The sequence below is a fragment of the Leopardus geoffroyi genome, chromosome E3, assembly GCF_018350155.1.
Source record: "Leopardus geoffroyi isolate Oge1 chromosome E3, O.geoffroyi_Oge1_pat1.0, whole genome shotgun sequence".
Lineage (NCBI taxonomy): Eukaryota > Metazoa > Chordata > Mammalia > Carnivora > Felidae > Leopardus > Leopardus geoffroyi.
Window position 1 is genome coordinate 29,489,336 of NC_059340.1, and position 12,147 is coordinate 29,501,482.

Below are 12,147 nucleotides of genomic sequence, written 5' to 3' on the forward strand. Positions count from 1 at the left end.
ATTACTTGGAGTAACTTCCATTTCTCACACTAAAACATGAAAGTACTATTGCATAAAAAGCAGAAGTGTATCACTTGCAAAAATTCAGAGAATGCATGCTATATGTTCTCTATAGCACAGGGCAGCACGTGACTGAGTAAAGATGATCACACTCATTTATGAATAATAAGCTTTTCCCCCTTGACGGTATAAACAAGGTCTGTATTCCAATTACTTTTTAAAAATCTTTTTAAATATTTATTTATTTTTGGGAGAGCGAGAAACAGAGCACAAGTGGGGGAGGGGCAGAGAGAGAGGGAGACACAGTATCTGAAGCAGCCTTTGGGCTCCGAGCCATAGCACAGAACCCAGTGCAGGGCTCGAACCCACGAGCTGCGAGATCATGACCTGAGCCGAAGTCAGACGCTTAACCGATTGAGCCACCCAGGCGCCCCTGTGTTCCCAATTACTTCTATACAAAATGCAATTATTCCATCAAAAAAGTAATGCTGAAGCTCGTCTAAAAGATTGCCAGGCAGTACTTTATCATAGTTACTCTAGATACACTTTTTCAATGACAAAATCTGTCTTATATATTATGAAATAGCTGTTGTATTAACTACTTTCAAAATAATGCGAGTACTGTAACAAATTTTAGAATTAAGCCATCTAGAAGTGTTCTCACCATTCTCCCAATAATGTAAAATATATTAATACCTAGTAAATTCAAATAAATCATAGACATGATATAGTTAGGACTTAAACACATTTATATTACAAATTATATGAATTATATGCTTAAAATTCTTAAGTGCACATTCCTTAATCTTAAATGCAAATTCTCAAGATAAATGCATGAACACTTCAGCTCTTCCCATGTTAAAACTTGTGAAATGCTCATGAAAAACTCGTGAAAAACAGCATTGGGGTGCAATTTTTAGGTGAAGTTTGCTGAACCTTCCTGAGATATCCACAGCATTTTTAGACCCACTGGTTTTGAGGTTAGACAAACAGTAAATCAGAAAGTCTGGATCAGGTTACTCACACCTGCCTCAAAGACTGCCCATAAAGATTTATTTGAAAACACTGATTTTTAAAAATATAACATCGGTGTGAAATTTGGGGTAACTGTTTTCCTTGGAAACCTATGAAATAGAGTTTTCCTTCCAGAGGAAGAAAATTTGTTCATTTTCTTAGAAAAGAAACTTCACTCAATATATTTTTAAAAAATTTTTAAAAATGTTTGTTTTATTTTTGAGAGAGGCAGAGCATGAGGGGGAGAGGCAAAGAGAGAGGGAGACACAGAATGCAAAGCAGGCTCCAGGCTCTGAGCTGTCAGCACAGACCCCGACGTGGGGCCTGAACCCATAAACCACAAGACCATGACCTGAGCCGAAGTCATCACTTAACCAACTGAGCCACCAAGGCGCCCCTCAATATATTTCTTTAAGAAGCCAGATGTTGTGTATATTTCCTAAGTATAGAATACAGATATGAGATACTTCGGTCAACTGAATTTGCTCAAAACTAGAACACATGAACTAAAAAGTACTTAACTTCAAAATTACAATAGTTGTATGGGGCGCCTCGGTGGGTCAGTCGGCTAAGTTTCCCACCTCAGCTTAGGTCACGATCTCACGGTTCGTGGGTTTGGGCCCTGCATCAGGCCCTGTGCTGACAGCTCGGAGCCTGGAGCCTGCTTCCGATTCTGTGTCTCCCTCTCTCTCTGCCCCTCCCCTGCTCATGCTCTCTCTCAAAAATAAACAAACGTTAAAAAAAATTTTTCAAAATTACAATAGTAGAAGACATCCATGAAATACATTTCTATACAGGACACACTAATCACATACTATTTTTTTTTTTTTTTTGATGGCATAAAATGTTCTTACAGAACTTAGCATCAGGAGAACAAGAAATTATTCTATAAAGTATTTCCAGAAAAAAAAAAATCCAGTTACTCAATCTTCTCCTTGATTGAGCTCTATGTAAACACCAATTTACTTATATAAGGAATATTTTTGGTATAAAAGTTCAACAGATCCAAAGTGTTTAGGAGACAACCTGAGATTTTAGAAGCAAAATGGGTTCTTTAAATCAACTGGCATTAAAATATTAGAATAGAAATAGTAAGGGGCGCCTGGGTGGCGCAGTCGGTTAAGCGTCCGACTTCAGCCAGGTCACGATCTCGCGGTCCGTGAGTTGGAGCCCTGCGTCGGGCTCTGGGCTGATGGCTCAGAGCCTGGAGCCTGTTTCCGATTCTGTGTCTCCCTCTCTCTCTGCCCCTCCCCCGTTCATGCTCTGTCAGTCTCTGTCCCAGAAATAAATAAACGTTGAAAAAAAAAATTAAAAAAAAAAAAAAAAAGAAAGAAATAGTAATAATTGCAAAATGCCATGATGGCACAGTAGTCACCAAAGTATTAGAGACGTGAACACCGTAGAGAAGTGATACTTTCAGACTAGCATGGGGAAAAAAGGTTTGAATAAAATTTAAAGTATTCATTGATACTTAATCAGTGGGTCTATGCAATAGTAATTCTCCAAAATGGAGCGCATAACTGATGAGTAGACTCTTATCTGCAAGCAATCCACTGCATTAAAAAATAAAATAAACCCGTCACTGTCAAGGAGTCCTTGGCTTCTCATTTCTCGGGAGGCCTTTCAATGGCACCGGCCTCTTTCACATGAAGGAAGGTGAAAGCAGACTTGAATGTGCCATCACCGCTCTGTTGTGAAAAGCAGAGGAAGGTAGCCCACAGAAAACCACAAAGTCCAGTGTAAGCTGTCCTCCAGTGCGTGGGAACCAAGCTGAAGTTGGTCAGCTGTAACAGAAAGAAAGAGCATGCTAGGCTCCAGACAAACCACAGCCATGAATTAGCATTCTGAGTCGTTCGACACTCACCTGCACAAAGGGCCAATACAGCAGACCACTCTGGAATAAAGAAAAACTTTATTAGAATGCGTTTTAATCTCACACACACACACACACACACACACACACACACACACACACACAATCCCACAGCTCATGCTATGAAAGATTAAGAAATACCAGGCAGATAAAATGTGGAGGTGGTATTATGTTTCAGACTAAGCTGATTAAATCAGACTACTTAAAGTCTCTCAAGCAGAAGAGGGTAAGAGCTGTGCAAAGAGATTTCAGGTACGAGATATTTATATTAGTCATATCCACAGACCCAGAATGAGAAGACTCTCAGAATCAGTACCATTTCTCTTAGCCACTTTCAAAATAACAACACATATTTATACATTGTGGTTTTACTGTTAGGCCAAGCAAATGCTATAGGAGTGTGTGTGTGTGTGTGTGTGTGTGTGTGTGTGTGTGTTAAAAGAGATAGAGAGCACTAGTGGGGGAGAGGGACAGAGAGAGGGAGAGAGAGTCATACACAGGCTCAATGCCCAGAGCGGAGCTGATGTGGGTCTCCAACCGACCACCCTGAAATCATGACCTGAGCCAAAATCAAGCGTTGGACGCTGAGCCGACTGAGCCACCCAGATGCCCCAGGAATATATTTATAAAAGGATCATCAGTAAAGTTTTAAATTTTTCATTCTTCATGGAATGATTTGTTAATAACATAGTCTATGTCACACAATGAGAGCCAGAGGGGACTCTAATTTTATCTAAAACGTTTGATTTTTTTATGTAAAAAGATTGAAGGCAAATAATATATTCTATTTCTTGCTATAGAATAAGTTTAGCTGACATTCTCATATATTACAAAATACCACCAAAAAGGGAGTATTTTGTTTTGGGGGTTTTGTTGTGGGTTTTTTTTTTTTTGTTGTTGTTGTTGCTGTTTTTTAAGGGGAGAAGCAAAACTGTATTCTTCAAAAACTAAAGTGTTGAGGGGCACCTGGGTGGCTCAGTCAGTTAAGTGTCCGACTTTGGCCCAGGTCACGATCTCATGGCTTGTGAGTTCAAGCCCCCGCCCACGGAGCTCTGTGCTGACAGCTCAGAGCCTGGAGCCTGCTTCAGATGCTGTGTCTCCGTCTCTCTCTCCTTCTCTGCTCCTCCCCCACTCGCAGTCTGCTTCTCTCTCTCTCTCTATCAAAAATAAAAATAAAAAAATTAAGAAAAATATATCAGTGCTGTAATAGACAAAAGAAGGCTAAGGAAATTTTCCCAATTAATGGAGACTAAAGAGACAGGACAACTAAATGCACTACCTGACCCTAGACTGCATCCTCTACCTTTTGAAAGGAAAAGAAATGCTGTAAAGACCATTAGATAGTGAATTTACAAACATGGTATAAAGTTGGTGGGTGAGATAAAAGGATTATTACCGTTGTTAAATGTATCGAAGTTGCTAACTCTGCTGTGGTTATATAAAAGAACATATTTATTCTTAGAAAATAGATACTTAAGTATCTAGGGGTAAAGGGTAATTCTGTGTGTAATTTACCCTCAAATGATCCAGAGAAACAGATAGAAAGATCGATGGATAGATGGATAGAGCCAGGAAATAATAAAACAAATAGGCAAAATGTTAACTATAGGCGAATATGGGTAAAGGGTATTCTTTGAACTACTCTGTTATTTTTCTGTCAGCTTGAAATCATTTCCAAGTTAAAGTTTTAAAAACCTATAAAAGATGGGGCATCTGAGTGGCTCAGTCAGTTAAGCATCTGACTTCGGCTCAGGTAATGATCTCACGGTTCATGAGTTCGAGCCCCTCATCTGTCTCTGTGCTGACAGCTCAGGGCCTGGAGCCTGCTTCAGATTGTGTGTCTCCCTCTTTCTGCCCCTGCCCTGCTGGCTTGCTCTCTGTCTCTCAAAAATAAACATAAAAAATTAAAAAAAATTAAGAACCCATAAAAGAGAAGAATGTAATACAAGGTATATTTCTAAGAGGGAATATACCTGAGCCACCATATTGCGGGTAGTGAAAGGAGACATAAATTGCATGCTATCTGTACAAAACAAACAAAGTAAAAACTCAAGTACTACCCACATGTAAACAACAAATAAATGAGACATGTTCTTTCCGCCTTCATCCAAAGAACTTGGGTTGGGCATGGGGTTGATTCCTCAGCAACCAAAAAGCAATTCTGCTTTCACTCACATGTCCCTTGGGCTACAAGAAAGCCTTTGTGACAGATTCTTTGTGGACGCTTCTTGTCTTCCAACTCCTAGTGTTTGTGTTCTTGGTTTCATTGATCAAGCTTGGCTCAAAAGCCCGGTTTTAACCAGTTTCTCCCATATCTAATGTCCTTCTCTCTGGCCTCTCCTCTGTGCATCTGGAAGTCTCCCTTTGGATATTCTAATGGCATCTAGAATTCAATATTTCTCAAACTGAACTCATCTATCTTTTTTCCCCAATCGGCTCGCTATCCTCTATGCACTATCCCAAGTGATGAGCTACCACTCAAGGCAGAGACCTGTGGGCCATCCTAGATGTGTCCTTGCCCCATTACCCCGACCACCAATCATTCACCCAGAGCGACAAATTCTACCTCCTAAATAGCTCTCCAATCAGTCCTATTTTTTTTTTAAGTTTTATTTATGTATTTTGCGAGCATGAGTGGGGGAAGGGCAGAGAGAGAGGGAGAGAGAAAATTCCAAGCAGGCTTCGCACTGACAGCTTGGGGCTCGATCTCATGAGATCTCATGAACCGTGAGATCATGACCTGAGCAGAGATCAAGAGCCCAACGCTTAACCGACTGAGCCACCCAGGCACTCCGCCGCCATTCTCTGTTTCTAATGTGACCTCGGTTACACTAACCCTCTAGCTGGTTTCTCCTGCCACTATTCCTGACGTATAGGATCCTTGGCAGGATATCCGACACCCAACAAAGGTGGCCTGTGTGTCTTCGTTAAGGGAGGAGAATCTGAAAGACCTGCAAGTCCCTGCTTAAAGCCCTTTCTTTCCCAATTCTGCTGGCTTGCTCTTTTTTTTTAAATGTTACATGTAGATGCCTCCATAGGACGTCTGACATAACGGGCAAACGTTTCTTTTTCCAAAATAAAGCAGAAGAAAATCACATTTGGATTTGTGAGTCCCGATGGGCTCCTGATTTCTGCCCCAAGGGAAATAACAAGAGCTCTGAATACTCTTTCCCCTTAAAGGAGAAGAAACTGGGGCGCCTGGGTGGCTCAGTCGGTTGAGCGTCCGACTTCAGCTCAGGTCATGATCTCACGGTCCATGAGTTCGAGCCCCTCTTCGGGCTCTGTGCTGATGGCTCAGAACCTGGAGCCTGCTTCTGATTCTGTGTCTCCCTCTCTCTCTGACCCTCCCCTGTTCATGCTCTGTCTCTCTCTGTCTCAAAAATAAATAAACATTAAAAAAAAAAAAAAAAAGGAGAAGAAACTGTCCCTGAGCATAACGGCAGGGGGGGTGGGGAGGGGAGCATGCAGCTTCCGCCCTCCCTACCATCTGCCTCCAACCATCAAGCAGGCAATGCTGATTCTGGGGCTCAGTATTACTCCATAGAAGATGCCAGAATCAGTACAGGCAGTAGCCCGGTGTGGCTGGGCACCGCCTCTGATAGGGAATTAAACACACGTGAAGCCCAAGGCCCAGTCTGTGTATATTCGGCCCTCCTGAAAACTCACTTAATTGGGATTAATAGAATAAAACATGCTCTAGGCCAGGGACAGAAATCACCCCTGATTTTGCCAGGCCTTCAGGGTGCTGCTCAAAATCTTCAGGGAATAAGTTAATAAATACTTGTCGGACTGGGTTGTGTATATTTGTATTGAGCAAACGGTGTGACACGTGACTTGCTTTGAGTCTAGAAGTGGTCTTGGGGAACATCCTTCACAGGGACACAGCAGAATGTACACCTGGGGACATCGGCTCTGAATGGGCATGATTCCATTAGTCACTCATGTGTTACTATTCCTCTTGTGCACCAACCTCTTTGGGTCCAAACTTCACTAAATAAACTATACCCATGCTAAGAGTAAATTTTCAAAACAGGACTCATCATGAACATTGACTGAAATTCAGACATGCATGTATAGACACTCCCAGTATAGACACACCCTTAAAGTGTCTTCCTCATTCCCTAGCAAAACAATCTTAAGATCTCTCCGTCAATATACCGTCCCCTGGTGCCAACCAACTGGAGCCCTAACTTAAGAAGAGTTTCCCTAAAATGTACTTAATTTTACAAATATACGAAAAGATCTGGGTTACCTTTTCAAAAGTCTGTTCTTACCTTGTACGTATTCCAGAATTTCTGTTTCAGGTCCAAAAATATGTCATCCTTTTCCTGGAGAATACTCATGCCTATTTGTAAAAACACACACCAAAAGAATTTTTCAAAGATTCAGTGGGAAGAATACTGCCTAACAGTTACAATTTCCTATTTCAAAATGCAACGTAGCCGGTGGTATCTTCTCATTCATCATGTCCCTTCTGACCCAACAGTGAAAACGACATAACCTCCATTCTAAAACCAGATAAATCTTTGGGCACCTGGGTGGCTCAGTTGGTTGGGCATCCAACTCTTGAGTTTGGCTCAGGTCATGATCTCCTGATGCGTGAGATCAAGCACCGCATTGGGCTCCAGGCTGACAGCGGGGAGCCTGCTTGGGATTCTCTCTTTCCCTCTCTCTCTCTGTCCCTCTCCTGCTCACAGGCGCACACACATGAGCACTCTCTCTCTCTCTCTCTCTCTCAAAATAAAAACTTTAAAAAATAATTAATAAATGAATGAACAAATATTTAATTTCCTTCTTTAAAAAAAAGTGGCTGACGGACCCTGGGTGCTCTGGCAACTACAAAGTTCCCCCTCAATATTCTAATCAGAATTACTCCAGTATCATTATTCCAATCAGAATCTGAAAGCAAGAACATCGCTTGAGCCTTCCTAAAAACATTCTGAAAACTTTGCATGTTCAACAACCCTGAAAAGAAATTCAAGGAGCAAAGACAAAATCCTCCTATTTTAGGAAGGAGTAAAAATAAAAGTGCTTTAAAAATTCTCCTTCAAATCTGATTAGGAGGAAGGGGAAATGAGAGGTGTTTTTTTCAGCCTATCGCAAGGGATTTTTAGAACAGAATTTAGGAGACTACCCTTGCATGCAAGTATCGGTAAGGTCAGGTCCCACTTACCCAGCACTAATTAAGCGTTAAGCACTTTATGTGCCTTATTCCATTTGACTCCCCTCTCCAACAATCTGCGGATGTTGGTAGTTACAGAAGCAGAAAAATGAGCTTGGGGAGGTTAATGTTATACCACGTCCAACCCGGGTGCAGATTCCCAGCTGGACCTCTCCACCATAATCCAAGCTCCCCCAGGTGGCCCCAGCACAAAGGATCATCTGATACAGGCAATTTCCCAGTTGGAAATGCCTGGAACAAACATCCAACCCACTCCTCCCACCTTCATTTTCACACGAGGAGAGGGAAATCGGGCCAGAAATCTAAAAAGCAAAACAAAGCAGCCATCTGGGTAGGGATCCATGTCAAGAGCCAAGAGCCTCAGACTTGAACCACAGGCCTCCTGGAGCCTGGTTACCGAGGCTTCTTTCTGCTTTCACACACAGTGACAACACCCAAGATTAAGAACATGGTATGGGGGTGCCTGGGTGGCTCAGTCGGTTAAGCGTCCGACTTTGGCTCAGGTCATGATCTCACATCTCGTGGGTTTGGGCCCTGTTTCAGGCTCTGTGCTGACAGCTCTGAGCCTGGAGCCTACTTTGGAATCTGTATCTCCCTCTCTCTGCCCCTCCCTAGCTCGTGCTCTGTCTGTGTCTATCTCTCAAAAATAAATAAATGTTAAAAAAAAAATTTTTTTTTAAAAAGAACATAGTAATGGATTGTGTGGATTATGTTGTCTTTGGGCAAATCACTTAACCCCCTTCGAATCTCAGTTTGCTGCTCTGTAACACAGCAATAATAAAGTGGATCTGCCTCCCTTGGTTGTTTGAAGATCAAATGGGAATCCGGTTCCCAGAGGCCCAGCCCCTAGGTCCCAAATCCTCACCAGCGTTCAAGACCACTGCAGTAATGGCCACGAGGAACCTCCTTGCCAATGTGGCATGGAAGTCACACCTTGGTACCAGGCACCCGGCAGCCCCAGCCTTGGGTCCTCTATTTCCCTGACCCCACTGACCCCATCAGCCATGGGATAGCTGAGCCTACAGCAGGCAACGAGGCCCTTCATGCTTCCTGTGGGGTCTGTGAGAAAAGGAACGGAATCTGCCTCCCCAAAATAAGACCCATAAGGCATTGTGGTTTCTTCAAGGAGATGATTGGAGCCCCACAACCCAGTTTAGAAGGCACCAACAGGGGCGCCTGGGTGGCTCAGTCGGTTAAGCGGCCAACTTCAGCTCAGGTCATGATCTCGTGGTCCGTGAGTTCGAGCCCCGCGTCGGGCTCTGTGCTGACAGCTCAGAGCCTGGAGCCTGTTTCGGATTCTGTGTCTCCCTCTCTCTGACCCTCCTCCGTTCATGCTCTGTCTCTGTCTCAAAAATAAATAAATGTTATAAAAAAAAAAAAAAAAAAAAAAAAAGAAGGCACCAACAGCCACTGAAAAGACGACCTTCTTGGGGGAATCTGTTATCCCCAATGCAAAGGCCAGGCCCAGGACCCTTGGATTTTCTTACAGAATTGGTGCCACTCCCCTGCCCTCGCCCTCACCCACTATAGAAACTGCTAGGAGGACAGAGGCTACAGAGCCCCTGGCATTGGTTTTGGCATTTAAGGTCCTGTGGAAGATTCCCAAAGTCAGGCCTTTAGGACCCAGGGTGATTTTCTGAGGAAGGGCCTCCTAGGTCTTTTCCTAGGCGTAGAGTTCTCTATGGCAAGATCCGAGGTCCCCTCACATTTTCTGTGGCTTTTTTATACAGGGAATGCACCCCCAAAGGAAATTCTTGTTACCAAAGCAGGACTGAGGCCTTGAGCATGAATTTTCTGGGGGACTCTGTTCCACCTGCTCTGCGCCCATGGTCCCCAGTCCCCTCCCATTTCATTGATGTGTCTGCCAGTAGAAAGGAGGCCCGTAGCCCTGAGCGTGGATTTTCCCAGGAGCAGGACTGCCCTGTCCCATAACTAGGTCACTGGGGTTGCAGCCGCCATGGACAGGAGCTATGATCTCCTCGACGTTTATTCGGACCTTTTCCAAGGGGAAAAGGCGGCCCCCCAGTCCTGCCTCCCTCTAGGTCTAGCCGACTTCCCAGGCTCCCTGAAACCTCCAGCCACTCAACTATGCACAACCCCAGCGTCCCAACTCCGATCCTGGACCCTGGCCTCCTAGTTCTCCGCTTCTCCAACCACCATCTCTGAACTTCTCCCCTTAATCTCCTGTCCCCAGACTTGTCAACTCTTGCACCTCGACCTCCTGCTCCTGCCCTGGCTCTCTCAGCCGTCTGAAATCCTGCCTTCACCCCCCACCCCTTGGCTTGCAGCCGGGTCCGGCCCCAGAGCCCCTGGCTCCATCCCAGCCCCCAGAGCCCCCAGCCCCGGCCTCCAGTCCCCCAACCTTGGCTCCAGGCCCCCTCGTCGGATCTCGCCCTGGACCCGGTCCCCGCTCAGGCCGCTCACCGGCATAGAAGGCCGAGACGGCCACGGGCCCGCCGATCGCCTGATCGCACAGCACCTTGGCCAGCACGGCGCGCGGAGCACGGCCGGGCAGCGCGCGCTCCAGCACGCGCAGCCATACGTAGTTGAAGTTGGCGTGGAAGGTCACGGCCACGGTGGCCACGCGCCGCGTCTGCTGCCAGTCGGCCGGACCGCCCCGTAACCGCTGCTGCAGCGCGTCGCCGGCGGAGAAGAGCGCCGCGTAGAGCAGCACGTTCGTGGGCCACGGGTAGCGCCGGGCAGCGCGCAGCAGCGCCCGCCACCCACCCGCCATGCCCGCGCTGGGGGCGACCGCCAGCGACCGCCGCGCAGGCCCCCTGGGCCACGCCCGCCCGCCGGCCCTGCCCTCGGCGCCGCCTCCGCCACCTGCACCTGTCTTCCCAGATGCTCCCGAGTCATTGGGCGGCCCGCGCACACCCAATCCGCGCCGTCCAATCCCGTGGCCACTAACCGTTGCGGGGCTGAGCCTTTGAAACGTGGCCGGTCCACAGAACGCGTGGTCCATGTCCGTGAAACGTCCAGAATGGGCTAATGCGCAGCGACGGAAAGTAGACTAGCGGTTGCCAGAAGCTGGGCGATGGAGAGAACGCGAAGCGACTGGGTGTGCGGTTCCTTGGGGGGCGACGAAAGCGTTCTCTGTTAGGGGTGATGGTTGTACGGAAAACCATTGCATGCTATTTCAAACGGTGAATTCTATGGTATGTGAATTACAGCTCAAAAAAATGGGGGCGGGGGGGGGGAAGGGATACCAAAATTCAGTTACCAAGAGGATGGTGTATGTTAAATGTTTACAGGCACGGAACTCACCCTGCCAACGCACACAATACACTTGTGTCGCTTAGAGGCAAAGCCACAAGTTAAAATGTGAGGCCTTTCGTGGATGGGGAAGTGAGGCTGGGGGGACCTATTGCCTTCACTTCAGTGTGTGGACTCCCTGAATATTGCCTCGGAAAACGTGCGGAGCTCCCAGGCAGAGTCCCTGAAGCACGGCTCAGGGGGGACCCCAGCAACAGATGTCATCTCTGATCTAATTGGAACTCAGTTGTCTGCTTTTTTTTTCCTCCCTTTTTTCTTCCTTCTCTGTCACATTCAAACCCATTCTCATTCTCTCTCTTTTTCTTCTTCTCTTTTTTAATTTTTTTTTATTTTGAGAGAGAGAGCCATCCAGCACGCCAGCAGGGGAGGGGCAGGCAGAGAGGGAGAGAGAGAGAATCCCAAGCAGGCTCCACACTGTCAGCGCAGAGACCCTCGAGGAGTTAAATCTCACCACCATGAGATCATGACCTGAGCCAAAATCAAGAGTCAGATGCTTAACTGACTGAGCCACCCAGGCACCACCCCTCCCTTCTATTTGTTTACCCTATTTTATTTCATTTTAGGGTTTTTTTTTTTAACTCTTGGCTTTTCATTTTGAAAGGATTCCAGACTTCAAAAAAATTGCAAAAATTGTACAAGAGTTCCCATATAGGCATCACCCAAGCTTCCCCAAATACTGACGTCTTGCATAACCATAGTACAATGATCAAAGCAAGAGAGCAGTCGCTGATGTCATACTATTACCTAATCTACAGACCTTATTCAAATTATTGCCAATCGTCCCCCTGAAGTCCTTTTTCCA

General features: G+C 45.7%; 1 protein-coding gene across 4 annotated transcripts in view; it reads right to left on the bottom strand.

Moving 5' to 3' along the window:
* The window catches only part of MPV17L (MPV17 mitochondrial inner membrane protein like), a 32,750-nt gene extending 21,538 nt beyond the window's left edge, over positions 1–11,212 (bottom strand). Inside the window, exons 1-4 of one of the 4 annotated variants that reach the window (XM_045460363.1) lie at positions 10,981–11,212; positions 7,162–7,232; positions 2,879–2,908; positions 2,352–2,798 (exon numbers count right to left, since the gene is read on the bottom strand). In XM_045460363.1, the coding sequence (XP_045316319.1) occupies positions 2,619–2,798; positions 2,879–2,908; positions 7,162–7,232; positions 10,981–11,197 (498 nt within the window). In that variant the 5' untranslated portion in view covers positions 11,198–11,212 and the 3' untranslated portion in view covers positions 2,352–2,618. Of the gene's footprint in view, positions 1–2,351; positions 2,799–2,878; positions 2,909–7,161; positions 7,233–10,493; positions 10,911–10,980 lie in introns of those variants that run through there. The other 3 variants (XM_045460361.1, XM_045460362.1, XM_045460365.1) reach the window with 3 other exon arrangements.
* Between the last annotated feature and the right edge of the window lie 935 nt (positions 11,213–12,147).